This window comes from Crassostrea angulata, chromosome 5 (assembly GCF_025612915.1).
Source record: "Crassostrea angulata isolate pt1a10 chromosome 5, ASM2561291v2, whole genome shotgun sequence".
NCBI classification, from domain to species: domain Eukaryota; kingdom Metazoa; phylum Mollusca; class Bivalvia; order Ostreida; family Ostreidae; genus Magallana; species Magallana angulata.
In genome coordinates, this window is record NC_069115.1 from 39,865,310 (window position 1) to 39,892,961 (window position 27,652).

Sequence of the window (27,652 nt, forward strand, 5' to 3'; positions counted from 1 at the left end):
CTACAGCCCCACAATATAGGTCTACAGCCCAACAATAAAGATCTACAGCCCCACATTAAAGGTCTACAGCCCAACAACATAGGTCTACAGCCCAACAACATAGGTCTACAGCCCCACAATATAGGGCTACAGCCCCACAATATAGGTCTACAACCCCACAACATAGGTCTACAGCCCCATATTAAAGGTCTACAGCCCCACAACATAGGTCTACAGCCCCACATTAAAGGTCTACAGCCCCACAACATAGGTCTACAGCCCCACAACATAGGTCTACAGCCCAACAACATAGGTCTACAGCCCCACAACATAGGACTTCAACCCCACAACAAAGGTCTACAACCCCACAACATAGTTCTACAGCCCCACAACATAGGTCTTCAGCCCAACAACATAGGTCTACAGCCCAACAACATAGGTCTACAGCCCCACAACATAGGTCTACAGCCCCACATTAAAGGTCTATAGCCCTACAAAATAAGTCTACAGTCCAACAACATAGGTCTACAGCCCAACAACATAGGTCTACAGCCTCACATTAAAGGTCTACAACCCAACAACATAGATCTACAGCCCACAATAAAGCTCTACAGCCCCACAATAAAGGTCTACAGCCCAACAATATAGGTCTACAACCCCACAATATAGGTCTACAGCCCCACAATATAGGTCTACAACCCCACAATATAGGTCTACAGCCCCACAACATAGGTCTACAGCCCCACAATATAGGTCCACAGCCCCACATTAAAGGTCTATATCCCAACAACATAGGTCTACAGCCCCACAATATAGGTCTACAGCCCACAATATAGGTTACCAGCCCCACAATATAGGTCTACAGCCCCACAATATAGGTCTACAGCCCCACAATATAGGTCTACAGCCCAACAACATAGGTCTACAGCCCCACAATAAAGATCTACAGCCCTACATTAAAGGTCTACAGCCCAACAATATAGGTTAACAGCCCCATAACATAGGTCTACGGCCCCACATTAAAGGTCTACAGCCCCACAACACAGGTCTACAGCCCCATAATATAGGTCTAAAGCCCCACAGTATAGGTCTAGATTCCTACAACATAGGTCTACAGCCCAAAACATAGGTCTTCAGTTGAAGCACTGGCAACGTTTCAATGTGATTTAAATATTCTTGATAAAATAAGCAATCAATCGAATTACTGTTAAAGTGGTTATTTATGTGCCATCATTACCTCATCTTTGCTAGTCGAGGGTTTCCGATCCGCCTCTCACTTCTAGTTGGGCGGATCAGAAACCCTTAGCTGGTGAAGATTACATTTCCTTAGTATATTCAAACTGGAAATTAGAAATTAAGCTTATTTTGTGTTTAATTTTTTTTAAACCACTCCGATTCATGTTTACGCTTGAATACTTAATATATAATACACTGTACCTTCATGCCTTTTCCACGTCTACACCCCCCCCCCCCCTCCCCAGGAAAATATTTCTGCTATTTGGCATTAACGATAAATGATAACCATTTAATTTACTGCAACTCCTGGTCGATATATATCGGGTCATCATACTGATCCATCAAAAAGTTATTACAGTTTAACATCAAATCAATACAATGCGCTACGCCTTATTTTGATACATTATCAAAATAAAGTAATTTGTTCCCTGAGAGAGATGTAATGAAAATATAAGGTGCTTTTATATAAGATGTTGACCAACGTTACAATAGTTTAACACAAAAAAAGCTATATAGTTAGTACGTACTTCATTGTTTAGACTTTTTGAGAAGATACCACAGGTATAAGGCAGCCGAACCTGTTGCCCGATGTAATTCAATAATCATCTTAAATAAATAAAGTCCAAATTATAAATTGCAGGTGACAGATGGGTAGTGAAAAAAGAACCCAGTATCTAGTCAAGTAGCTGGGTAGACGGGAGAAGACAGGCAGGTTTCATTGTCATTTCGAGTTGCTCTGTGCTGATGAATAGATGTGATGACAAACAAGAGGGAAAATGTGCAAATCTGATAATACTTAGTCTGGAGACGTTTAAACTTGAAGAAAACAGCGCGTCAAACAGGTATTTGAACTGTTTCTTCTCTAGAGTCTCTAAGATATGTGTTGCTAATCCCTGGATTTTGCCACACATGTAGGGGAATTAATGCAGTGGTCAGTACACTGTTAATTTTCGCTATCTATTGTTTTCAAAAGCACGCATGAGTTCGAACCCGCTTGGGGCTTTTGTTCATGTTTACTGAATGAAATTTTTGAAAATATCATTTTTCATCTAAAATTGCACATTTTTTCGCCTATATATGGCACATACACCTCTTATCCATCATGCTATCTATCATAATCAAGTAATTTTCTGCTGATTTGAGAAACTATTTCAAGGTGAAGTGAGGCACCTTAAATTGATTTACTTCTAACGATAAATGATTGTGTCTTTTTTATTGGTTCCCCGTCACCATATATGTAGGTATTTCCATAAAATTACTGTCTTCAAACTTTGAATCTGTTTATTTTAACGTATCTTTTTTCAATGTCATGATTATGGTATTGTTGTTCTGCATGGTACTACTTTGGTGACCCCTCTAGTAAAATTAGAAGTAAAATCGTGCGAGAAGCTAGAATAGACACCAGTTCATCTCGACGGTTATTTATTCTAGGGGGATTTTGCGGAGCGCCAAAATCTTGAAGGCGAATAAACTTTTAATTAATGTTCGTGTTTCTTTGTACAATCTACCAATCGGTTGCTTCAGCGATCGTTAACGATATTATATTTTAGGTATGAAGCGACACCTCTTTGTCCACTTAGATTTACTTTAATTTTAGCCAGCTAACACTATATTTTCCTATATATTTTTTTATTTTATTTTCTCAAACACATTTTGATAAAAGATTAGATTTTATACATAAATATGCTGAAAAGCATGATTGGTTTTAAAGACTGAAAAAAAACTGAACACAAGTAAAGTGATCTCTCTCTCTCTCTCTCAATCAATCAATCAATCAATCAATCAATCGATCAACCAATCAATCAATCAAAAATACTTAATAACGTATTTTCAAAGGACAACATAATGTGCACACTATCACAACATGAATTTTTTTCTAAAACTCAATGTGCATCATTTGTATTACTTACTACTCTATCTTGCTTAGAGAAAGGTAAAAAACCATTGAACCAAGCAAAATTAATGCAAAACAACAAATTACACCCAATCAAGTTCAATGAATCTACAAGGTTACTAAGCTCAATTGTCTCTTTGCCACAACCCATTTTCTTACACATGATTGTGTTATTTTCCTCCTTTTTTCTTTTGGTAGAGTAAAACTTTAAACAAATGTTAGTAAGGAAACGAAAATAATTATGATAATAGAAAAAAAACCAGAAGTTTGAAAAGTCAGGTAACTGTGTTAACCAATGAGAATCGTATTTGAACCAGAGATGTGCTGCCACCAAAAGATAGATAACTTTATAGGTGCATTTCTTTTTTAAGCTCGAAAGTATGATCATTTACGACTCCTAGAGCATTACATACAGGTAAGATTTAAATTAAAAAAATGGAAGTGAAAATTTTTGAAGAAATTGATGTCACCTGGTTAGACTTTAAATTTTTCGATATGAAAACCAGAGAAAACCGCACTTAGATCTATTAGAAACTATCTAACACAAAACGAACACAAAAAACCTCTTATTAAAAAGCACGGAAACATAGAATTGATAGACAAACCAAACTTGAGTGTATACATACGGTGTCCTCTCCATCTCTCCTACAAATGGCAAAACAGTTCTACATATGTACATAGAACCATTTTAACAAGACCTTGGACTTTCGGGTTGACGTAGTTATCTAGTTCTTGCGTCAAAACAAATAAAAAAAATGACGCGGTTGCAAGCGAAATATGCACAGATTGCGTAGTCTTCGCTCAAAAGCCAGACAAATCTTGTTGATATCAAAGAGCCACGGCTGAGTGCCCAGCAATGAAATAGACAGGTTTCCGTCACATTGCTATTTGACAAATCTACGTTAAGTCCAAGCTCTTGTTAAAATGGTTCTATAAAAGTGGTTTATTACGCTGGAGGTAAAGTACACGCTTTGTGGGTTCAAACAATACGCGTGGGTATCAAATACGCGGATACGTGATTTATATATAACATACGCACGGTGGAATTCTTCTTCCCAAGTCAATGGTTTCTGATCCACACTCTCCTCACAAACAGAGGGGAACAAAGTGGACCGAAAACGCTTGGCTAGCGAAGATGGGTGGAATTTAGCTTACCGCGAAACTAGTGTAAATTTCCGCTAATCGTAAATGTATCATGACGTACATCCGGCCGCGACATAGTCAATCAAAATGTTTGTTAAAAATATAACCTTAAATTCCTGAGCAAAAATCGATCATTATCATGCTATGTTTCACTTTCATTGTTGTGATGTTTTCAAAGAAGAAAGAAAAGTTCAAAACTATACATAAATAAACGATAATTTAAAATCGTTTCTTGCATGTTTGTTAAATATATAGCATTGAATCATGATTTTTTGAAGTATACACTCTCATAACTGCAGCGGTGTGTGCATACAAATTGAGTAACGCGCGTTAGCGCGTTATGAAAATTTGTATGCACACACCGCTGCAGTTATGAGAGTGTATACTTCAAAAAATCATGATTTAATGCTTATATTTACATTTTTTAACTTCTTGCCTTGTCTGCAAATGTGATTCATACCTTAAAATTCCTATCTTATCCTAAGGGTAAGTTAATATTAATGGAAGAGCCACAGTAACAGCCACAAGCGTGAACTTTGATTTTCGCTTGTGACGTTGCAGTTTACAGCGTTAAACGCTTGTGACGTCATAATAAAACTCGCCAATTTGACCTTTGACTACTTGTTGCATTTAGAGGCATTTGAAGATCACAGAATTTAATGGAAAAACACAGTAGAATGTAAATAATATGCGACAGTGTAGTTGTTTCGTTTTTTAACACAAAATGTGTGCTATAGTATAGTATGTTGTAACAATGTTGCATGTAGTTTTTTTAGAGTACATGCATTTATTTATTTTTTCTTTTCACGTCCACCCATTGACCAGTTTCTTTAAATTCTTGCAAATTATGCCATTTGAATGTATATCGTCTTTCAATCTAATTAAAATTAGAAGTAATTCCTCTCCTCTACGTTACGCTATACAAGTATAGCGTATCGTAGAGGAGCGGAATTACAAGTCTAATTTTAATTATACTCTGTCCCAAGATATCCTGGATTTACATTTGGCTTAATTGCTTGATATTTATAAATACCTCAAGGTTCAAACGATGTTCATTCAAACGTATGAAAAATTTCCAAGATTTCTCAGTCGAAACGCCCCTGTTAGCTTATCAGGTTTCAATACAACGCTAAAAAATGTAATGTCTACGGATATTTTGTATTTCAGCAAGCCCGGATGATACAATGAAAAATTGCGCGATGTATTCCGAGTGTATTCCGAATGAAAAAAAAGATGTAAACATTTCCCATTATAAATATCCGTATATAAAGAATCTGTTTTCGTTCCTGTGAATTTTTCCGAGTGAAAGATGATAATGTGTCAATGAAATTATCTTTGAAAATATCCCTTTCAACTATTTCAATGGTACTTCTTTCACAGGTATGTGTATTTTTATTAAAAATCGTCCAAATGTGCTGCATATATATCTTGGGACAGACTATAGATTGAGTGTGTGTTTGCTTCATTTTTATTTCAGTAACACTTATTATTTGAAAATTAGGTTTAAAATCTTTATTTATCATTGTTACATCATAAAATGAATTATGTCTTACAAACTTCTCACTAATTTCTGTGGGGGAGAAGTGTAATAAAGTATAAAATTTTGCCAAATGTTACTCCTCAAATGAAACTAATTTGAACAGTTTACGCGTCAATTTTCCCAATTCTACGGACCCTGGACCGCCGACCCAGTTTAAAAACAGTCGGAAAACCCCTGACATTGTTATCAATTTTTACAATACATGTACATGAACATGATGTATCTTATACACTTTATTATCATAAGGTGAGAATCTCCTATCTGTACATACAAGATGGCATACAAGATGTATTTTCTCATCACAATCAAATGCTTAATCTAGACGATAAGATATATATATGTGAGGTTAAAATTCTTATCTACCTGATAAGATGGGAGATTCTTTAAAAATGGAATCTATAGATTCGGTTAACGTGTACATACCGTATACAAAGTATATGCACAGGTTCCTATAGCCGGTGCATGAGTTCATTAGCGTCTTGTTTGCGCAATGTTCTTATTATATTGTTACAAAACAAGCACCTGACATTATATTTTTTCCAAAAAAAAAATACATTCCTATCTTATGATAATACATCATAAGGTAGGGGGTATATTTTTTTAATAAATAGGTAAAAAATATATCAGTTAGGTATCTGTGTGTTAAAATTGCTCATGTGAAATGGGGGGGGGGGGGGGGTCTTCCATGAAGCAGGCTTGAAGACCATCAAGAAGGTCAATTATATTTAGATTTTGAAATAAAACACTTGTTTGTACAAACTACAGATAGGATTTTGAGGTGTTAAAAAATAAAAAACAATATTAATGCTAATGCAATACTGGCCGTGGTTTGAACTTCTTCTATAAACGTTACCAGATGTAAGATGCAAAATGGGGGGGGGGGGGGGGGTCGAGAGATTTATAAACGCATTGAAGAACTGAAGACAATAGAACATTACAAAAAATGGAACTTGAGACGATAGCTTAATTTAGTCTCTTCGTCTAAAAAATTAACTATTGTGTGTTATGCTCTGTGTGTGCTGCATGGTTTCTTAAAAATACAAAAATATAAATTTCTGATAATCAAATAAAGTTGTATATAACGAACATAAACAAATTTAGATTATCAAGATGTTCAATTTTTTGCAAAAAATAAAAAAAATGGTTTTGGTGGGGGGTTTTTAACAATTGGGTAACAAAACCTGTTCGCCTGGCAGTGACTCACATTCACTTCTATAATAATTAACACCAATCTGATTAAAATCAAATCTTTGATCCGCTCCGACAATTTCGGTGTCGTTACACAAAGTAAATAAACACGTGGTATAGTTTATAAAAGACTTACGGTCTGCTCTCATCTTGTCCCGTGTCCTCTGACCTCAGTGGTTGATAAGTAAAAGTACTATCGCGCAGGCGGGATAGGCAGGATGTTATAGGCATCTAAATACACAGTTCATCATCTGTCATCAAAAAAAGAGAGACGGAAAAAAATTAAGTGGAAAAGTCTTACTTATTACATTACCAAGTTATTTCGAGCGAGGGGTATATTGTTACATGTAAACCTGATAGAATTATATGCAAAAATTACATAACATTGATTCAATAAGTTTCTGACAATTTTTTTTATCTCAATCTACAGGGCATGCATGTATACATATTATACCGTAATAAGGAAATAAAAGTCCATATCAACAAGAGTCAACACGTAAAAGACATAGTTCCTTTGTTGAAGTGTATTCTAGCGCGTGAGAAAAAAATTCTTAACTGGAGAAATCCGGTCTAATTAACTTATAGCATGTGTAGTCGATATTGGTCTGTTCCTTCCCTCTAAATCGGTATAGAAGTTTTCTAAACTAATTAAATAGCCACAAAGAGCAAGCCGGCAGGTGACTTACAAGTTAACTTCAGGGTTCATTCAAGGTCATTCACCCATGCTGTAGGTACGAATAAAGCGTTAAGAAAACAGCTGTTTTATTCACTATCCAACATCATCGATTATCGATTTCGAATCATTTTTTTTTTCATTATTAACTGAAGGTTACCAATCAAAAACGAAACTTAGAGTAGGGGTTATACCGGGACTAACCCTCCCCCCTTTTACACCCCCCTCCCACATTCTCAACCTGACGTAAATTATCAACAGAATTATTTAAACTTTTAGCAGTCTAAGATCGAAAATCGTGTATAATCACTGACCATTGAAATTGTTACAATATTTTGTTACAATGTTTTCAAAGTATTCTATAAATGGATCAAAATTTCAAAATCAATATATATGACCCTATGTACATGTATATAGAAGGATACTGTATGATCGATCAAAGACAGGGGGCAATCACATGGATATAGATATAATATTGATAAATATCTGTGACATAATTTGTACATATCTGCGCATGAATCTATGAAAAGAATACTGATAACGTAAGGCTCAAATGAAAACAATACAAGCATGGCGTATTGTAAACAAACAAATCACATGTGGAGTTATCCGTCCATATTTACATACATGTCCAAATATGGTCACTCGTTGACACGTCATGTATGAAGCTAAGCCGATTACCCACAAAACTGCGACTTACAGGTACCGAGTATTATCGTTAATATGTTAAAAGAAATCAAATAAATCAAGCCTCTAAGAAGTCTCGACTTACCTCATATGCACAGTTTGTTGTTTCCGTCCTCAACACGAGTTGTTCCCCTTTGGTCATGAGACGCCGTCCGACATGTGCAAATAAGCCATGTAATATATGCGTTTTATTCAGAAAATACATTTGTATTGTTTTTAAATGAACAGCTTATCAACATTTTAAGTTGCCCAAGTAGACAAGTATGACATTATTACAACTACAAGCGAAAGACATGCCAATGAATGGTATAAAAATTATTAAAGTATAACAATTTCAGTAAATGACAAACAATATTGTATCATTTTAGTTAAAAGGAGCACTATAGCATATGCATGGAGTCATTTATTTTGATTGAGAATTTCCTTGTCTTTAATAATTGAATAACTAAATTTCAGAAGAAAAAAAGTTTTTGATCATTATCTAAAGCTGAAACTTTTATTTAGACCTAACTGAAGTATTTTTTTTTCTTTGGTGATCATATTTTCCACATGTAATAAAACAATGAGTTTTATCTATACTGCTAGAATTAAAACAGTTTTATGATGAAAACAATACCCCGAGGGTTTGGAGAACCTGATATTTATCAAATCATTTCTCTGTTTGCAATAAGCTTTTAACGGTTTTTTTTTTATGGAGGTCGGATCTTGCTTCATGAAAACTTCCAGATACTGTTAGGTGGACCCCTACATGTAGCTAGATACACAGTCTATCACGCTATTTTGGAACATTAATTTTTGCGTTATATTACGACCAACTTTATTTTACTTTAGTTTTCTGAAATAGTACTTTTCAAGTTCAACTAGTCTTGCATGTACCCTGTAGCTGAGGATGATAGAAATAACAATGTCATCTGCATGCAATAAACAGTTAACATTCATAATAAGTAATTTGACCTTTAATCCTGTATATATAACAATGTCAAAAGCTTTGTAAAGTAAGTAAAAAAAAAAAGCATAGAATTTTCCTTCATTTGCAGTATTTATCAATTAAACATTTTAGCACAAATAAATGATCAGATGTATTGTTCCTGCATCTTTGGGATTTGGGATGTGTGAATTAAATTGTGGTGTTTTTTACGAAATTTATATAATCTAGAATTCAGAATGCTGTTGAATAACTTGTCAAGATACGTATGATTTGATACAATTTAGCAACATGCTAAAACATTTCTACATTTAATTTCTTTTTCCGTTTTTTACATTCATTTTCGCTTTTAAGATGAAATAGCTTTGCACACATGTACATTTCATTATGTACACCCCCCCCCCTCCTTAACTAAGTAACGGTTTGTCAGAAATGTGGATGATTTATAACAAATCTTGAAGCAATCAATCACTCCCTCTAACTACATGTAGAGTTCGATTTTCCGTCCAAGGGAAATTGCAATAGGATTGCTATCTAGATGATTATATATGTGCTTCGATAAGGGAAAAGAGTACACCATCATCCAACGATATACCGGTCTCTCTCTCTCTCTCTCTCTCTCTCTCTCTCTCTCTCTCTCTCTCTCTCTCTCTCTCTCTCATAGGGCCCAATAAACTACTAAACCACAGCGGCACAGAAATTAGTCAACTATTACTCATATCTCATATTTTAAATAATTCACAAAAACTAACAATCCATATGTTGCAGTTGTCAAAATAATGATAAAAAAAGAGATCGTTAAAAATGACGGCTGTTACATTAACGTCCCGAAAGGTAGCCGGCGGGACAGTTTGTTCTCTATGGGTCAGATTAATCGGGAAATTAGGAACGGAACCGCTTGGTAGTTGCTGCAGAACTCTAGCACCTTGACTATCAGCGCCATAGTTAACCTGTGCATAATTATCCCCTGCATAATTTCGGTCATTGTAAACACATACGTCTCTTTCTTGAGAAAGCAGAGTGGTGCAAAGCTGGCGATGTTCGTCTGCCAGAGTTAGCGCGCGCAGTGCCGAGACGTTGTCTGCCTCTCGTGCCGCTGAGGTATCATAGTTTGACATAGCTAGGATTATTTTCTTCTTGCAAACGGGAGAGTTCTCTTGTGGAAAAGAGGTGAGAACCATTTTGTTTTGCATTTTTTTCATTTCTGAATGTTTTCATTTGAAAGTCTATCTATTATCGTCCATCTCTGCCACTGAAGATGTCAGATTCATCGCTAATTTTTCAGCTTCTTGTGTGATATTGTAAATATCCAATTGGGTTTTCATTAATGGCTGTAGAATTTACTGCTAGAGCGCTGATAATTGATCATAGTTCTTGCGATGCTTGATTACTTGGGGAACAGCACAGCGGAAGCAGACGACCACGAGAGAGAGAGAGAGAGAATGTCTAGGATCCCTAGTTCAAGTCTTTCTCCCTTAATTCTTCGAGCAGACTATGAATATACTAGTAATTGATTATTCAAAGATGGTAAAGGCATATTCGTTGATAGCTTCATACAAATGTCACTGACCAATATGCATGAACCATGGGTCATCATCGAACATCATCATCACCATCATCATCAATTAGTTACCTGTTTTCTTTTCATTAGCCACGGTGAAGTTAATAGTTCTGATAGCTAGGCTTAGTGTGGCTTTTCCTGAAAAATTACGTAATCCAGAAATGCTCTCGTATTTCGGCACTCAGTCATGATGTTTCTATACAAAATCGTTTTTATCGGTATTCGGTATAATACTTATGACACGAGCGGGAATTTGCGGGCATACTTTGATGCTAAAATATGTGCAGGTTATGTAACAGCCAATAAAATACAAAAGGAAAAAAAAACAAGGCACTTTTATTTCAATTGCAGCAATTCTGTATGTATATTTTAATATTTTGGCAATACATGTTTAACACATTTTATAGTCACTTCAAATTTTTTTTATAAATAGAAAGTGTAGTGACATAATACCTAGTACTTAATCACGTCAAATAATGTAATTTGTTTATCGATCCCGACCAGTAAAAAGATGTAACATTTTATTAATGTTGTTCCGTCTTATAAGTGAGAGTTCCTCCTAAGATTGCCATCACAAACTGTGCTCATCTCGGCAAACTGATTAAGGTCTTCCGTTTCCAACGGAAGACCTTATAGTTTTCGTACGATTTCTTCTTATTATTATTTTTTTCCACAAATTTTGTGCACGCGATTTCTCGAAAACTATTCTACTGATTTCAATCATTTTTTCACAGAAGATGGGACTTGATGTAAACTTCATACATTTTTGAGATTTTTTCTGTCCTCACTTCCGGTACCGATTTATCGGCCATTTTGCACATTTTCACGACCTATTTTGTGCAGAGCTGATCTCAGAAACTATCAGAGATATGACTTTGAAATTTTCAGGATAGGTAGTTTATAGTTTGAAGTTGTGCACTATTATGTTGTTTTACGCCAGTGGCGCCATTTCTTGGAGCTCGCCTGGGCTCGAAAATTTAGTACGAATTTTCATTCAAAATTTTCATACGTTTTCATCTGTTTCTTTTTATCAGTTGGTATTTTGTTAAGACATATATAACAAAAGTAGTAGATAATTAAACGTTCTTTCCAACAAAACCAAGAAAAAGGGGCTGGCCCCTTAAATTAGGGGCCAAGACACTCGTAAACTCTATTACCAATAACTTAAAAACGATCAAAATGTTGTAATGCAAGATAGAAGCAAAGTTGTTGATTGTAGCAATATTTATCAGGTAAAATCATTTTCACACCCATTTATGACGTAATTAGGGATTTTAAGGGGCCAAAGTACTTAAACTTTGATGCAATATATCTTGAGAAGGAGACATATTTTGTTAGGCAATGTAGAAAAGAAAATGTTTGCATTGATGATTCTAATCGATTCCACTAATCAAAACTCTAAAGTCTGCCCCCATTAAGGATCTAGAGGGCTGGCCCCTAAAATATTCAATCATTTGTATCTCAAAAATGAACAACAATTTTAGATGGGTGTAAGAACAAAAAATGTTAGTATTCGTGAGACCTTTCGATTGAACTCAAGAAAAAGGGACTGGCCCCTTAAATGAGGGGCCAAGACACTCGTAAACTGTATTACAGATAACTTGATAACAATCAAGATTTCAAATATCTTTGGTACCTAGCCTTTTTACAAAATTGATACCAGCGAGATTTTAGTCACTGTAAGTGATTGAGACACAAACTTTTATAAATGATAGACAATCGATTGAAGATATATTTAACGGGTTTTCTTTTGTCAACCGTCACTTCCGGTACTCACTAGAAGAGTTCAAACAATTTATTTTTTTCACAAGTTTAACTGATTATCTTTGGTGTTTCATCTTCCATGATTAACAGTGGTGTACACTAAACAAATGTAATATGTTTTACGGTGCGACCGTTGGGGTGAGCACAGCATGTGACCAAACAATGAATTATAATAAATTAATGAAATAAAATTAACAACGTGAAATTTGAATGCCAAAAAATAAAACATACCTATTTTTCAGTAAATTTTCATTATTCATAGTTTATAAGATTTGTTATAATTTATTTATTTATATGTAGAACAATAGTTTAATCTCAGATACAATGTTGTTAAATAATAAAGATTTTAATATATAAATATTCATTGCACTGCATCTCCTCTTTTAAAGTGATTGTGATTATGATTGATTGATTGATTTCCCCCCTTTTTTTTTGCAGTAGACATTTTTTCTTAAACTTAAATAAAAAACTTGACTCATCATAGAGCTCCCCCCATGCTAAATTTTTGTTCATTTTTGTCAATTTATACTTAGAAAATCGACTTACCATGGATTTGCCCCTCCACTTAAAAAAAATAATTAATGTTAAATTTTATTTTTAATTTTCGCTTAAAAATATTTGCTTATCATGTTAAAAGAACATGGTGTTGTCCCCCCCCCCCCCCCCCCCCCGCATGTAATAAATGGAAGACGATGAAACCATTGAACTGCTAAAGGGCTGAAGGATTAGAATTTTCATGATTTATTTTTCTTTTTGCTTGCAAAGATTTTTTGGATGAGGCTGCCATCCACCCACCCACCCCCTTTAAAAAAAGGCACTGCTACGTATAACGTTACGTTTCAGGAAATTACCGTAATTATAGTGAATAAAATATTTGTGAGCATTCATCCAAATTAGTGCAATTTACAACTGTTTCCTGTATCTGAAGAAATGTCCTTATTCGTCAGCTGTTCTTTATCTTAGCCTTTGCAAGATTTTGAGAGGATTTTGGTCATTTCAGCAGATTTACAATAACTTCAATTAGAGTAATTTCCCCTTATCACTGCTTATTGTGACGTCAAAGCTGACGTTGGTTAAGTGTCGTCTTACTCTTTAAAACTCCCCTGAGAAATAAAAGTATGCGAAGTATACTGTTTTATTTACTTAAAAAGCATGATGTTCTTAAAATTACACATCTTATAAGCTTTTCAAAGGTTTTACTTTGATTCTCGGGAGAACGTGATGTTGGAACGTGAGGTTGGAAACCATTGGTACTATGAATTGTGGGTCAAAATTTACTGACTCCGAAAAAATATATCGGATCAATGTGTAAACGTTTGTGACGTCACACGATTATTTTTGATTGAAAGTGTACTGAGGTGAACTTTGAGGTAACATTGACTGTATGTCGCTTACATCGTTATTGTTTTTACTGTCTAAATTTGTCTTGCTGATTCTCGTGAGAGTGTGAAGTGATAAAAATTGCCATGATTACAGGGAACTACTGGGACGATTAAAACGATGCATTACTGGTCCGATTTACTGACGCCAAAAAAATCCGTTGAATGAATGTGCAACTAGTCCGAATTTTCTATTCACACACGCCTTGCCGGTAGAGCTCGCTTCGCGCCGGCGCTGCGCGCCGGCGAGCTGCGCTCGCTATAATGAAACCTAGCTTTTATTTTCATAAACCTCTTATATTTGTTCGTCCGTTTTCGGTCTCGAGACAAAAAACCTAGATTCACCAAGATCGCAGAGTTTTTTTGCGCCATTGGCGCCATTTCTATGAGCTCACATAGACTCGAAAATTGGGTACGAATTTCGAATCAAATTTTTCATACGTTTTGATCTGTATCTTTTTATGAGTTGATATTTTGTTAAAACATATATAACAAAAGTGGTAGAAAATCAAAAGTTCTTTTCAACAAAATCAAGAAATAGGGGCTGGCCCCTTAAATTAGGGGCCAAGACAGTCATAAACTCTATTACGAATAACTTAAAAACGATAAAGATTTTGTAATGCATTATAGAAGCAAAGTTGTTGATCGTACCAATATCTATTTGAAAAAATTATTGCCACGCCCTTTTATTACGTAATTAGGGATTTTTAGGGGCCAAAGTACTTAAACTTTGACGAAAAATAACTAAAGAAGTATACATATTTTGTTAGACATCACAGAAGAGAAAATGTTTGAATAAATGATTTAAATTAATTCCACTTATCAAAACACCATTTTCTGTCCCCATTAAGGATCTAGAGGGCTGGCCCCTAAAATATTCAATCATTTGTATCTAAAAAATGATCAACAATTTCACATGGGTGTAAGAACAAAAAATATTTGTATTCTTAAGACCTTTTCACACAAATCAAGAAAAAGGGGCTGGCCCCTTTTTTTAGGGGCCAAGGCGTTTGTAAACTCTATTACAAGTAACTTAAAAACGATTAAGATTTTGTAATGCATTATAGAAGCAAAGTTGTTGATCGTACCAATATATATTTGAAAAAATCATTGCCACGCCCATTTATTACGTAATTAGGGATTTTTAGGGGCCAAAGTACTTAAACTTTGACGAAAAATAACTAGAGAAGTATACATATTTTGTTAGACATCATAGAAGAGAAAATGTTTGAAAAAATGATTTAAATTGATTCCACTTATCAAAAGACGAATTTCTGTCCCCATTAAGGATCTAGAGGGCTGGCCCCTAAAATATTCAATCATTTGTATCTCAAAAGTGATCAACAATTTTAGATGGATGTAAGAACAAAAAATGATAGTATTCATGAGACCTTTCGTATAAAATCAAGAAAAAGGGGCTGGCCCCTTAAATTAGGGGCCAATAGACTCCTAAACTCTATTACTCATACCTTAAAAATAATCAAGATTTTGTAATGCATTATAGAAGCAAAGTTGTTGATAGCAGCAATATCTGTTTGTAAAACTCATTTCCAAACCCATTGATGACGTAATTAGAGATTTTAGGGGACTAAAATATTAAATCTTTAATGTGCTGTATGTTAAAAAGCAAAACTCTTTGTTAAGCATTTTAAAGGATATTGACAATCGTATACATTATCTAAAAGGAGGTGGTTGAGGGAGAATTCTGAAATTTCATTGATATTTTAATCGAATCGTTTAAAAAATTAAACGGAAGACCTACTCGTTACTCGTAACGAGATCGTATCTAGTTCTGATACTGTTGGTAACACCCATTGTTCCGTACGTCAGTCTGGCTCTTTTTTTTTTTGCGTGCATAGTTACATAGGTATAAATGGGTAGCCAGCTAAGTGAGTTAGTGAGTAACTGAATTCTTTTGAAGTTCTGAGCAATGTCCTTTGTACTGACGACAATTGGTGAATTTGTTGTTGGTCTGTGCTACACCTTGTTTAGATTTTTGTTCATTAGCTCTTGTCAGGATGTCACTAGTACCAACAAGCTTAAGGGTCTAGACGACTCTTACCAATGATTTATGGTCCTGGTATTGCCAGCTTCCTTCCTTTTCTTGACTTCGACCCATGGATTTTCAATTCCCCCCTCCCCCGAAAGACTTTCTGATGCAGTGCGTCTGATTTGAAAAGGCTTCTTCCTGCTAATCTGCTGAATCTGTTTGTAATACACGAAGTTCAAACTAGAAGATGTTTTCTGATAGATTTTCAGTTCATTGTGTATATGCATATATAAATCATTTCCAATATTAATAGCTAAAAGCTATCTACGTTTAAAAGATGTTGTCTATCACATAAATTGCTTTTTCGTGCAAAGACATTTAATATTTCCGGAATCTCTTGCATTCCTTTAGTACCATACTTTCGCCGCGGAGTTTTCACGTGCAGCATACGCCTTTATCACATCGTAAAAACAACAGAACCCCTACAAAATACAAAGAGGGCGGCGGAGTTACATAAAGCGATGCTCCATAGAGATAATTACGCAAATATCAAGCCAGACCAGCTCCATTCCATGCGGAACACCTCGGGGTTCGTCGACCTGACAATGGGGAACGATTATTTTTTTTCTTTGTTTAGAAAAAAGCGTTCACTATTTTCTGTACATTTCCTAATACTTGGCAAGGTTTTTATGTATAGTCTTGGTGAGTTAGTGCAAGAAAACGGCAGATTCTCGCTGTAGGTAGACCCTCTGTCAAACCATCTGGTGCAATTACACAGAGTACACCCGTGGTGTCCAAATACGAGCTCAATCACCCCTTTCCTCTGGAGTCAAGATTCTGGTTGGCATAGAAAGCACACATCCTTTTTGTTACCTTATGATATTGAAAACAAAATTATAAACTTCAATATTCTAAGACAAGTTTATGATAAAATTGTGACGAAGTTGAAAGTTGAAGGTGTTCACTGCAACTTGTGTTCTCCTTTAAAAAGTTGCACGGTTGTCTTCTGAGTTATGGTCTCTCAGCTGCCGTAGCATTACCAGGGTCACCAAGCCGAGGAAATGTAACATGTGACTTGCTGGCAGAACCTATTTGAGACGATGAGCATGAACTCGAAGTTTTGTTGGTGAATCTATGCATATATATGTGACCGTCCAAGAAACACGGTCAACCCTCGAGATTTGACCCATATATACTAGTTCATTAGGTACTTAAAGTTTGTTATGCTGTGTATGTTGTTTTCATTTTCTTATTCTTCTTCTCTGTTTTCGTTTTTTCATGTCTTTTGAACTTGTTTACTTGTAATAAAGAAAATAGGTAAATCGTACCTAAACATCCTCTGCGGTTTATGTGTTGTTTATTTGGCTGTAAACTAAATACTCGTCAAGTTGGTTGTGTTGTAACTGACTTGGTTTCAATGTGTCAGTTCTTTGCCTTTCTCTTTGGCAGACTGACAATTCTATGGTGTTTGAGGAGGGAAAAAAAAGACGAAAAGACGCAAAACCAACAGAAATTAAAACAAAACATTATTATATACACGCATATTGAGCGTTACAAAAAACTGTGTCATGGGGGTCTCTTTTTTCTTTCTTTTTTTTTTTAAGTTTGGAACATAGACAATGGCTTGTATGCTTACCTTTAGCAACATCTCAATGATTTCCTAATTTTTAAAAGTTTTTATACTCTATTTGTGGTTGTTAACGATATTGATGATGAATGCAATAACACATTCAATTTTATGTGTTCAATGTGTTACATTGATTATTGCTGTTGGCACCGTTACCTAGTTGTTCAGTATACATTATGATTGGGTGTTTGTTTTGTGTGAGAGAGAGAGAAAGAGAGAGAGAGAGAAGATTAGCAGAATTAAGGCTAACAAATCTGAGGAAAAATAAAAATAAGATGTGGCAAATTTCTTGCCATGGATACTGTTACAAGCAAATAGTGGTTCATGATAAGGATGAGTAGAAACGTAATTAAATCCTTTAAAAACATATATCAGAAAACCCTATATCTTCACTTCCATATCTTCCAATGCTTGTGCTAATGCTTTCATGAATATAAATAACCATTTTCCTAAAACTGGCGCAACTGTCATGGATTATCGTTAAATGACATCTTAAGACATACTAAGAGTCAAAAGTTCTTCACACCATAGAGAGAGAGCACTCTCTCTCTCTCTCTCTCTCTCTCTCTCTCTCTCTCTCTCTCTCTCTCTCTCTCTCTCTCTCTCTCTCTCTCTCTCTCTCTTTGGATCTTATAAGTTTATAGTTCCTAGTCAATGTGTGTAAACTGAGTTTATTGCAACGACATAAAGTTTTGAAAATTTTGAAAGGTACTGTATTGAATTTTGATTTTGGCGATTCCACAGAAAGTGCCATACATATAATTATCATAGAATAAAAAAAATTACGATGGTAGAACGAAAGGAATAAAAACAGGTCATGTTTCTAAATTACACACTTCGAACTGATCGTCTCAATCTTAGCAAACAGGAGCATAATTCACCGCCATTCAATACACGCCAAGAAATTACCAGTTCACAATTGTGTTGTCTTTTCTGTTAATGGTCCAAGTGAAAGATTCAACAGGCTGAACTAATTGCTTCGTACTTGAATTTGGCTTTGTTTTTGTTCCTGATTAAGCGGTAGCTCGCCAGATGTTTGTTCCGTATTTCTCCGTTTCCATCCGACCCGTAGCCATGACATTCCATTCTTTCCTTTCATTAGTCCCATTAGGGCGCACTCTTAATACCTTTGTCATCAAGCGCTTGAATACGTACGAGAGGGGTTTGAGGTGTGTTTTTTGAACTCTCGAGGGAAATTAATTTTGTTGTTGGAAGGAATCCTTGAAATTTGTTTTGCAATTTGTATCAAGGGAATCTTTTGATGTTTTTTTTTATCGTTTCGCGATTAAGTTAAAACATTACAGCGAAAAGCAAGAATCGGATGTAATTAAAACATACATATGTATCATGTATATTAAAGAAACAGCTGTATAAAAATGAAATAAAATGTCAAGACCAATTTGTATTTAATTATTTCTCGATTAGGAAAAAATTCATATAAATTGTGATACATATAAGCAGTTGCGTATGCACATGCACCTTTGTATGTGTTGTTTTGCTTAAACATTGCCATACATGTAATTCAAATGTTTTGTGATAAACTAACACTTTCAGTTGCATGCGATTGGCATGCACGGACTATGCAAAGGAGAACACTCGTTCATCACAAATGCAAATGGTGCTTTGAAGTAAAAATAATCTGGTACTAATCGCGATAAAAATAACAACAAACCCCTTGTTGAATCAATGCTAGTCTGCCCCAACAATGCAGATACGGAAAGTAAGCCATGGTTGCTAGAAACTCACCGGAACTCTTGGGGGGGGGGGGGCATTATGCGGTTTGCAAATCGTTGTTTATGCATCGTTAAATGGTTAACCAGCGCCAATGAGGATTACATGTGTAAACTAAAAGTTTTCATTTTCTATGTGATTTGCGATTGGATAATATCTGAGGTGGGGGTAGAGAAAAATAAATAAATCATCTCTAATCATATATTCATTGATCATTTCATATGTACGCAATTTGTTTGACCGGATTCATAACTGGAAAGGATTGATGGGAAAGATAATCCGAAGCTTGTTGGCCAAAAGGTGATTTTCAGAACCCTGTTGCACTCTTATTTGCTGTCTATGCTTGTTTAGAAGGTCATCTACTATTGCAGGAGTAACTTTTATTACTTGGGTCACAAGGGCATCTTATCCTTTTGTTCTCTGCTCTCTATGGCATATATTTATATAAGATGTGCTTTGATGAACAAAATATAATTTTAAGCGAAATAAATGAAACATATAATTGAAGTGACTCTTAGTTTTGCGGCTAGGTTTGGCTGAATATGAAATCTCTCTCGGGGGAGTGCTTTTGGAACGAATCCAGGGCATTTTCTGCAAAATACATGTCAACAAATCAAGTTTCGTAGCAAACACTGCATCAAATCATGATAAAAAATCTTCAACACTAAAAAGAAACTTGATGATAAAACTTTAACTCGGTGGCACAAAAAGACTGAGTAATTAAGTATTTTTATCTAAGCAAATGCATGCAGTAACTAAATTTACAAGGGAGATTATATTTTTTAACGAATGAAAATTATTTTCTCTATTCACATTTATGTTGCAAAAAAAGTAAACATTAACTGGTTTACAAAGAATATGGCGAAAAACACGTATTATATGAAATAATATTGGTTGCTCCGAAAAAACAATTGCACGTATTATATATAATAACATAATCATGGTAATCGATCTTAATATCTACTGCTTGCTCTGTCTTAAATTAATCAAAGTTTTCAAGGACGCCATTTTTGAAAAAAATAAGATGAAAATCAATAAACAAACAAAAAAACCCAGATGCACAGAGCAGCAAAGTCCAATACATAACCGAAATTCTCATACAGATAAGGAAATGATCTCGTGAAAATGACGGAGAGTTTGTCGTAATTGGTTTCATTGTTTATGTTATTGTCAAGCCTTATCATTTTTTCATGAACTGTTTAAGAATGTTTCAAGGACCATCTTGTTTTCACTATAAACCTGGCAATGCACAAAAGCTCCCTATGTATATTATCAGCGAGATGTTTAAAGCATGTGTCAAATCTTGATTTTCCTTCCAATAGTTGTTATTTATTTATTTATTTACAGTGCATTCCCGAAAAACAGCTGTATATTAACACAAATTGCACTTTACGTGGAGGTATACGAATTGCTTCCCAAGATGAAATTAAACAAAAAGAATTTAAATGATGATGCAAACAATATATATATATCAAAAAAGTAAACACTAATTGACTCAATTAAATGAGACCAGATATCTATATATTTATCGAAAATGTTTACGAACATATACATGTACAATATGTAAAACGCCATTAACCATATGCATATTAACGATGTGAAATCCATTTCAGAACATTTAGGGCACTTGGGTAGCGTTTGGTGGGGAGTGTTGTGTTTGTGTTAGTATTCAATCATTATAAAGAACGCCATTATTTAATCAGAGTTGCACTATTCATTTATAACATTTTCCAGGGCAGTTATTAACATTTGGTTGAGAGGGTGGAGGTTGTATTATATAAACTGCCGAGTTCACATGCACTGAGCTTGAGGAGAGTATTCTGAGATGCTCAGATCTGTTTTCTGACATGATGATAGTTGGAATAGATTTTTATATTAACATAATTATGGTAATGTGACGCACGTCCCCTCTTAAATTTATTTTTCTTTTGTTGCATAGTTTACACTGTCTTTATACCAAAGTTCCAATAATAACAATCTATTTTGAAATACGCGGTAGTTACTAGTTAGTATAAAACTTAGAATTTGAATTATGAAATAACACTGTATATGATAGCAATGTCTTAAATACATGTACAAACTTAGACAGGGATTCAGGAGAGAGAGAGAGAGAGAGAGAGAGAGAGAGAGAGAGAGAGAGAGAGAGAGAGAGAGAGAGAGAGAGAGAGAGAGAGAGAGAGAGAGCTGTAAGGAGAAAGGGTCACACTAAAGTTTTTGATAAACCAAAAACACAAATGTAATGTGCATTTATTACATGCTGGGCGTTTTTTATTTAACTGCCTTTAAAAACATTTGATTAATGGTTTTCCACTGAAAGGTTTCAGAAGCCCTCTCTGTGCGTAATGATACAAGCAGGAGGGATTGAGATATGCAATGCATACTTCAATACGGATTTCTTTCTTATCTTGATTTTCGAAATGAGGAGGAAAGGGAATTATTCTCAGGTGATAACTCTTAGGAATATTAGTGCTCGTGCACCCTTAGGTTGTTTTGCAATGTGCTATTTAGAAGCAACAGAATGTAAGTGTTTGCTCGTTGGATTACTGGATCTAGAAGGGGGTCCAGACCCCCTTGCAAAATTCAAATTTCTTTAAATTACGTTATATACCAAAAATATGCATCGGAACCCCCCCCCCCCCCCCCGGCAAACTCAAATAATCGAACGAGCCCCCACCCCCGGAAAAATTTTCTGGATCCGCGCATGCGTTGTATTTTCAAAGAAAGGTTGAATAATATTTTAAAGTAGTTGTTATATAACTAAATAGTTGATAGAAATAAGTTACCCATTAAGTTCATGTATTGAAGAATAGTTGATTTATTAATTGCACCAGTAAACTTTCATTAAAGGTATACTGCTCCAAACACTCTAAGCACAAAAAATCTTAACATTTTTGGGTAAATCTTAACCTCTTCCAGCATCCAAAATCTGCGGGTCAGATTCTCTTTCCAATTCTGTGAAGTTCATAAGTATTCCCAGCTAGATGCACCATGCATGCAGGTTTGGTGAAGATAGGACAAGTAATAAGTAGTCTAGATGCAGGCTCCATGCAAAAACTTTCACCAGGCCCGGACGCCGACACCGATAGTACAGAATATGACACAAACTCCCCCGATTTCGTCTCGGTGAGCTAAAAATTGTACAGGGTACGAAATGGCAATTTTTTTTATAAAAAGAAAATGTTTGGGAGCGATGGAATGGTCTAAATTACTGTCACTTGAAACAATAAATTCCTGACTTAATTGAAATATCACTAGTTTTATATCATAGTACCAAGCTAAAGGCTACATGTAATGTGAATTTGACATCGAATGAATTATTTCTATTAAATTAAAACCTATATTTATCTCAAATGTTTTTTTGATGAGCAATTAAAAAGGGTCAGTTAATTGTTTTATACACGTGTGAACAATTTTAATGATATGATATACGCATGGACGTACTACACATCATTAACGAAATAACTACATGTATTTAGTTGTAAATCCGATATTCTATCAAACAAAGCTATGCTGTGTTTCACAACTAATTTACAAGTGGTATATATTTTCAGTCTTAAGGATATATCTTCAACGTGCAAAATTCTTACACCTTCTTTAATATCGAACAATATCAATTCAAGATTGTTAGAATGATTTACTACTATTAAGTTTAAATATTTGGAAGCTTACGAATAATGAGTATTTCGAAATTGGGTCGTAAGTTTTTCTGTAAAACGCAATTTCTCTTTTATTTCTTTGCCGGTGATTAAAACAGTATATTAGAATGTTTTTTGGTATGCAAAATGTTTCTCTTTTCAATATCGTTATTGTCTGCAGCTTGAGGGCGATTTGGTGCAATGTTAAATTAAGCAAAACGACCTATAGCTACCGACAATATCACCTGTGTAAATCAGATATATACACAAATGTTTCCACGTTAGACATTTACGCTGTGACCTCGCGTCCATTTATTTTTAGGAACAGACAATGCAGACTCAGAAATAAAATGTACTAGACACATGCGCAGATACATGTAAATTTTGAGAGATACTTAACTGTATCATGGGCATGTTTATCTGTATTCAGCTCCTGTTCGACAAACAAGCACCTGCTGGGCATGCGTGCTTTTAAAAATAAGATCAGGATAAATCTACAACGGGGAACCAAAGATAAGCAGGAACAAAAATTTGTTAAACGATATTTATGCTATTTCGCTTTAAATATGCAAAAGATAGCGAAAGCACTGACAACCACAGGAATGCAACTTTGTTTTTTATCTCCATTTTAAATTCAACTTTCTATTTTTTTTTTACATACATCGGTAAAGCTTTTATACTTCAAAGGATTTGACTCCATTTTTATGTGGAAGATTATGCATACATGTACATACAAACTTGTATCCTGTATACTCCTTTAATATAATATTCTTTCTTGGAGCCAATATCGAATGTATACAAGTCATTGTATACACAACTTTATTTATTTACGGGAAGCATTTAGTAAGTTGGCAATGGAGGCCATCAACCCCCTCTTGATTTGACACCCAACTGTTCTTCAACATCACAGGGGCTTGCCAAGAGAGAACATCCCTGAACAGGTTTCTGATGGGAACCGTCTCACACACACGTGAGAGCCGACAGGGATTATCCATTATCCACTGCGAATCTGCTAAGTGATTCTCATTCTCTTAGGATTAATAGCTCTAAAGAACAACCAAAAACACCGCTGTTCCAGATTCTCACCTGGCTCTGTGTGTTCATTTAAATCCAAAAATTATTTTAAAAATGTTCCTTTGAAGTTAGGAACTCGAAGGCAAATGTCTTGTTTGCCTTGATAAGCCAACTGTATATATTTAATATTGTGTGAGTTTGTTTATTATTTACCATTTACATATTATATCCTAGCATATTATGAAGTTTTCAGTGTCACAATACTGAAGATCTTTCGGGACGTTTAAATTGTGTGTGTGGGGGGGGGGTGTCTTTTTGGCAAGCAGACACAAGGTGTTTCTGATGTTTACTTCGTTCATGCAAATCTAGCGTGCAACGAAAAGATTGTTATTTGTCTTATTTAATATCTATTGATCAACTAGAGAATTCGATATTGTATACTATCCGCTGACGAGCCATGATAAGAAAGTTTTTCTTCGCATGCCTCATCTTTTCTTGCACATGAAAAATTAGAATCGTAAATTTCCATGTTTTCTTTATTTTTTCAGGAGATGGGAACACGAGTACACGACCCGCTGTTCCACTATGAGACTCACTTTCCTGAACGACTTTCTCGTTTGCACTTGACCCCTGACCTTGGGCCACAGTCTCCACAGAGGAGGAATCGTCGAACGAGGTCGTCCCGGCAGGATGTCCGGTATAAAACACAGCCGGTGACGTTCGATGAAATTCAGGAAGTGGATGAAGAGAACATTCATGACGAAAACGCGGCTGAAGAAATCAAGTCTATGCAGGCATTTTCTAGATCAATGGACGGTCTCTTGCCGAAAGTCGGCACCAAAGCGGGAAAGAAAGCGCCCAAAAATGCGGAGTCTAGATTAACCGAAACTGCGGAGGATGGGCAAAACAAAGAAAATGTCGACAGACCTGTTAGTGAGAAACAAACGAACACTAACGTTTCTGGCTTGCCGCCAACTGGACTGTCACGTGACCCAAGACGCCAACGGATGACGGCGAAGGCAAAGCGCCGCCAGATGATGGCGGAGGCGCGGGAAGGGGAATAAATTTTATTTGTTACAAGTGTAATTTATTTTTTTTTTCGTACCTTGTGGAATTCTATTTGTACAGTATTTTGTGATACTGTTTTACAAGCTCGTGCTACTGCAAATAAATACCAGGCGAATATACCGTTTATTTCACAAGTTTTGTGCCTAGTGTTGCGAACAAATCAATCAATCTGATTCTATACGTATTTGTGGAAGTATTACGTCTACAAACATGAAATATTTATTTTGTTACCTATATTGACTGAATTTGATATACTGTGATCATAATATCTTATAGGTAAACCGGTATTACTTTCTTTAAAAAGATATTCATTGTTAGACTATGAAGCAAAAGATGCATGTATATAGCTGTCTGAATTCATTGCAATGCATTGCAGGAATTTCATATTATTCATGGAGGTTTAGAAATAAATGGAGAGCTACCTAACGCCTATTTGGTATTGGATGTGCTTACTTGCAAAGTTAAAACTTATTTCAGAATGTGCAGTATTGCAATGTGGATGCAGTCTTATCAAAACCTCTATGCAGTCTTTTGGGACAAGTCTTAATTATCAGATTTCAGCACTACTTTTGCCGTTCCAAAACAAAGGTCACCGCTTGCAGGATTTATGGTTTCTGGAAAAAAATTATAAAATGTTGTTATGCATTGTCAAGACTTTTTAAATTTTTGTTGTCTGGTTCCAAACCATCATACATTACGTAGAAAAGAATCAAATTTAAAGAATTATTTTATGACAAAGAAAATGAAAGAAAGAAAATACTAAGTGGATAAAGATAAAACAACATTACAATGGGTAGGGTCTGCTATAATTTTAGAGCAATAATATAATGGAGAAACATTATTGCAGATTTCCAAGTGTTGTTCATAATAGAGTGTAAACTATCCTATTTGATAGATAAAGGAAAAGTGGATTAAAGCATGAATAAGTTTCTTATCTATTCCCATCCATCAAACAAATACTGATTGATTAAACATTAGTTCAACCAATTTTTGTATGAATACGTAAAAGAAATCTATAATGGTACTCATTTATCACGACTGTTTTCATTGCAAAAACAAATGTTGCATAACAAGAACTGATGCAGGTCATGGATTATTTCTACGGTGTGCAACCGTCATACCCGTATGAACCAGCAAAGAGATTGGATACATGTAATATTGCTCTTTTGACATGCATGAGACATGAAGATTTCTGGGAGGAACGGAGCTAAGATAAAGATAAAGTTTATTAGAATGTACATATGCATTATCCAAAATTGTTTACCCAGTACCAAATGCACTGCTAGTAAACTTTGTGTTTTAAAAAAGACCACTATGGCCTGATACACGTGTAATTTCCGTACTACCTTGCACTGAGTAGCGACCAACTCTTTTAAGAACTTTCGAAACTTCAATTACCCTAAAAGCTTGCAAGGAATTTGAAATATTTCTCTTTCAGCACATCGCACATTAACAAAAGAAACATTATTGTTGTATGACTTTTGTAATCAGTTAAATCATGATTTAGGAGCCAAAATCTTGAGCTACGACGTGGAATAATGGTCATGGTTTGCATATTATATAATTGTATAGGTATACTAGAAATCACCTTATCATGTATCTGTTGTTGAGGGCATCAAATATCTCAAATTCCTATTTTGTTGAGAAATTTTAAACCGCTTCCAAAAACAAACGCCGTGAGATGCTTTTTCAAAATGGTAACCGCGTATATTAAAGCCTCTTGATGTTTTTCCAAGCACCGGCCAAGAGGTATATCGAGCAATGCTCTCCAGAACTGTGCGCGATCAATGCACGTGTGGCTAATTAAGAAAGACTTGGGATTACTGCAATGAGTTCCAGCGTAATGAGATTCCCGTACAATGGATCACGGTTGTAGTTTGAGTGGAATACGCACACATTGTATTTACCGGTGTTCTAGCATAGATCCCCTTCCTGTATGGTCTTTACCGTAGGAAAAGAAAGACCTATCAAGGTTATACTTTCCCCGGGAAATATGCGGCAAGTCCATTTTTCTTTTGGGAAATACTATACCGGGGATGGGTTAAGGGGTATACTAAAACACCGAAACACGTTGTTACATTTATACTTTTGGGAAGTCTTAAAGAAATGACGTCGAAAAAAAACTCATAACTCAATGTATAATCAACTTTTGAGGTTACTGAATCAGCCACCTTAAGGTTTCATTGGTTGGATCTGGGAACCGGTTTTTTTTTTTTAGAATTTCTCTGGAATTGTTTTATCAAAATGTCTTAATTAGAAATTCGCTCGTTAGAAATAGATTGCGTTATGATATGTGGTATTATTGAGGTATGTATTTTGGAAGATGACATGCATGTCGTACTCAATCATGTACGAACAGAATTTGTAAAAACTCGTGTCACATAAGATAACGTTCCAGGAAAATGTTAAAAAGATCGTTTACTATAGGTGTCAATAAAGCAGAGGTCTGATGAGACAAGGTAATATTTCGCCGAGTTAAAAATTTCGCTGATTTTCGTTGTACCTTTTACTGGCAACGTACAGTTTCTACACATATAAATGTACATGTCTCGATTTTAAACGATTTTAATAATATTAATTAGTCCGAGTATACTGATATATCTTTCCTTGTTGGAAAT

The 27,652-nt window shown here is 35.2% G+C and overlaps 2 protein-coding genes across 7 annotated transcripts in view; one reads left to right on the forward strand and one right to left on the reverse strand.

Moving 5' to 3' along the window:
* LOC128183672 (glutamate carboxypeptidase 2-like) overlaps positions 1 to 8,469 on the reverse strand; it is a 35,159-nt gene extending 26,690 nt beyond the window's left edge. The window contains exons 1-3 of one of the 4 annotated variants that reach the window (XM_052852778.1): positions 8,426 to 8,469; positions 7,117 to 7,231; positions 3,736 to 3,754 (exon numbers count right to left, since the gene is read on the reverse strand). In XM_052852778.1, coding sequence (XP_052708738.1) covers positions 3,736 to 3,754; positions 7,117 to 7,129 — 32 coding nt within the window. In that variant the 5' untranslated portion in view covers positions 7,130 to 7,231; positions 8,426 to 8,469. Of the gene's footprint in view, positions 1 to 3,735; positions 3,755 to 7,116; positions 7,232 to 7,434; positions 7,486 to 8,425 lie in introns of those variants that run through there. The other 3 variants (XM_052852780.1, XM_052852776.1, XM_052852777.1) reach the window with 3 other exon arrangements.
* LOC128183674 (uncharacterized) lies at positions 1,907 to 25,466 on the forward strand. 3 transcript variants are annotated; one of them, XM_052852786.1, is made up of 2 exons: positions 1,907 to 2,057; positions 24,515 to 25,466. In XM_052852786.1, exon 2 carries the CDS (start codon positions 24,518 to 24,520, stop codon positions 25,028 to 25,030), a length of 513 nt encoding a protein of 170 aa, XP_052708746.1. In that variant the 5' UTR covers positions 1,907 to 2,057; positions 24,515 to 24,517; the 3' UTR covers positions 25,031 to 25,466. The 3 variants fall into 3 exon arrangements, with proteins under 3 accessions (XP_052708746.1, XP_052708745.1, XP_052708747.1); XM_052852785.1 differs by lacking the exon at positions 1,907 to 2,057 and adding an exon at positions 10,121 to 10,435; XM_052852787.1 differs by lacking the exon at positions 1,907 to 2,057 and adding an exon at positions 24,137 to 24,158.
* The last annotated feature ends 2,186 nt before the right edge of the window (positions 25,467 to 27,652 follow it).

What these genes read in the sequence shown, in the direction of transcription:
- LOC128183674 (XM_052852786.1), top strand. Translation starts at nt 24,518, where the DNA reads ATGGGAACACGAGTACACGACCCGCTGTTCCACTATGAGACTCACTTT.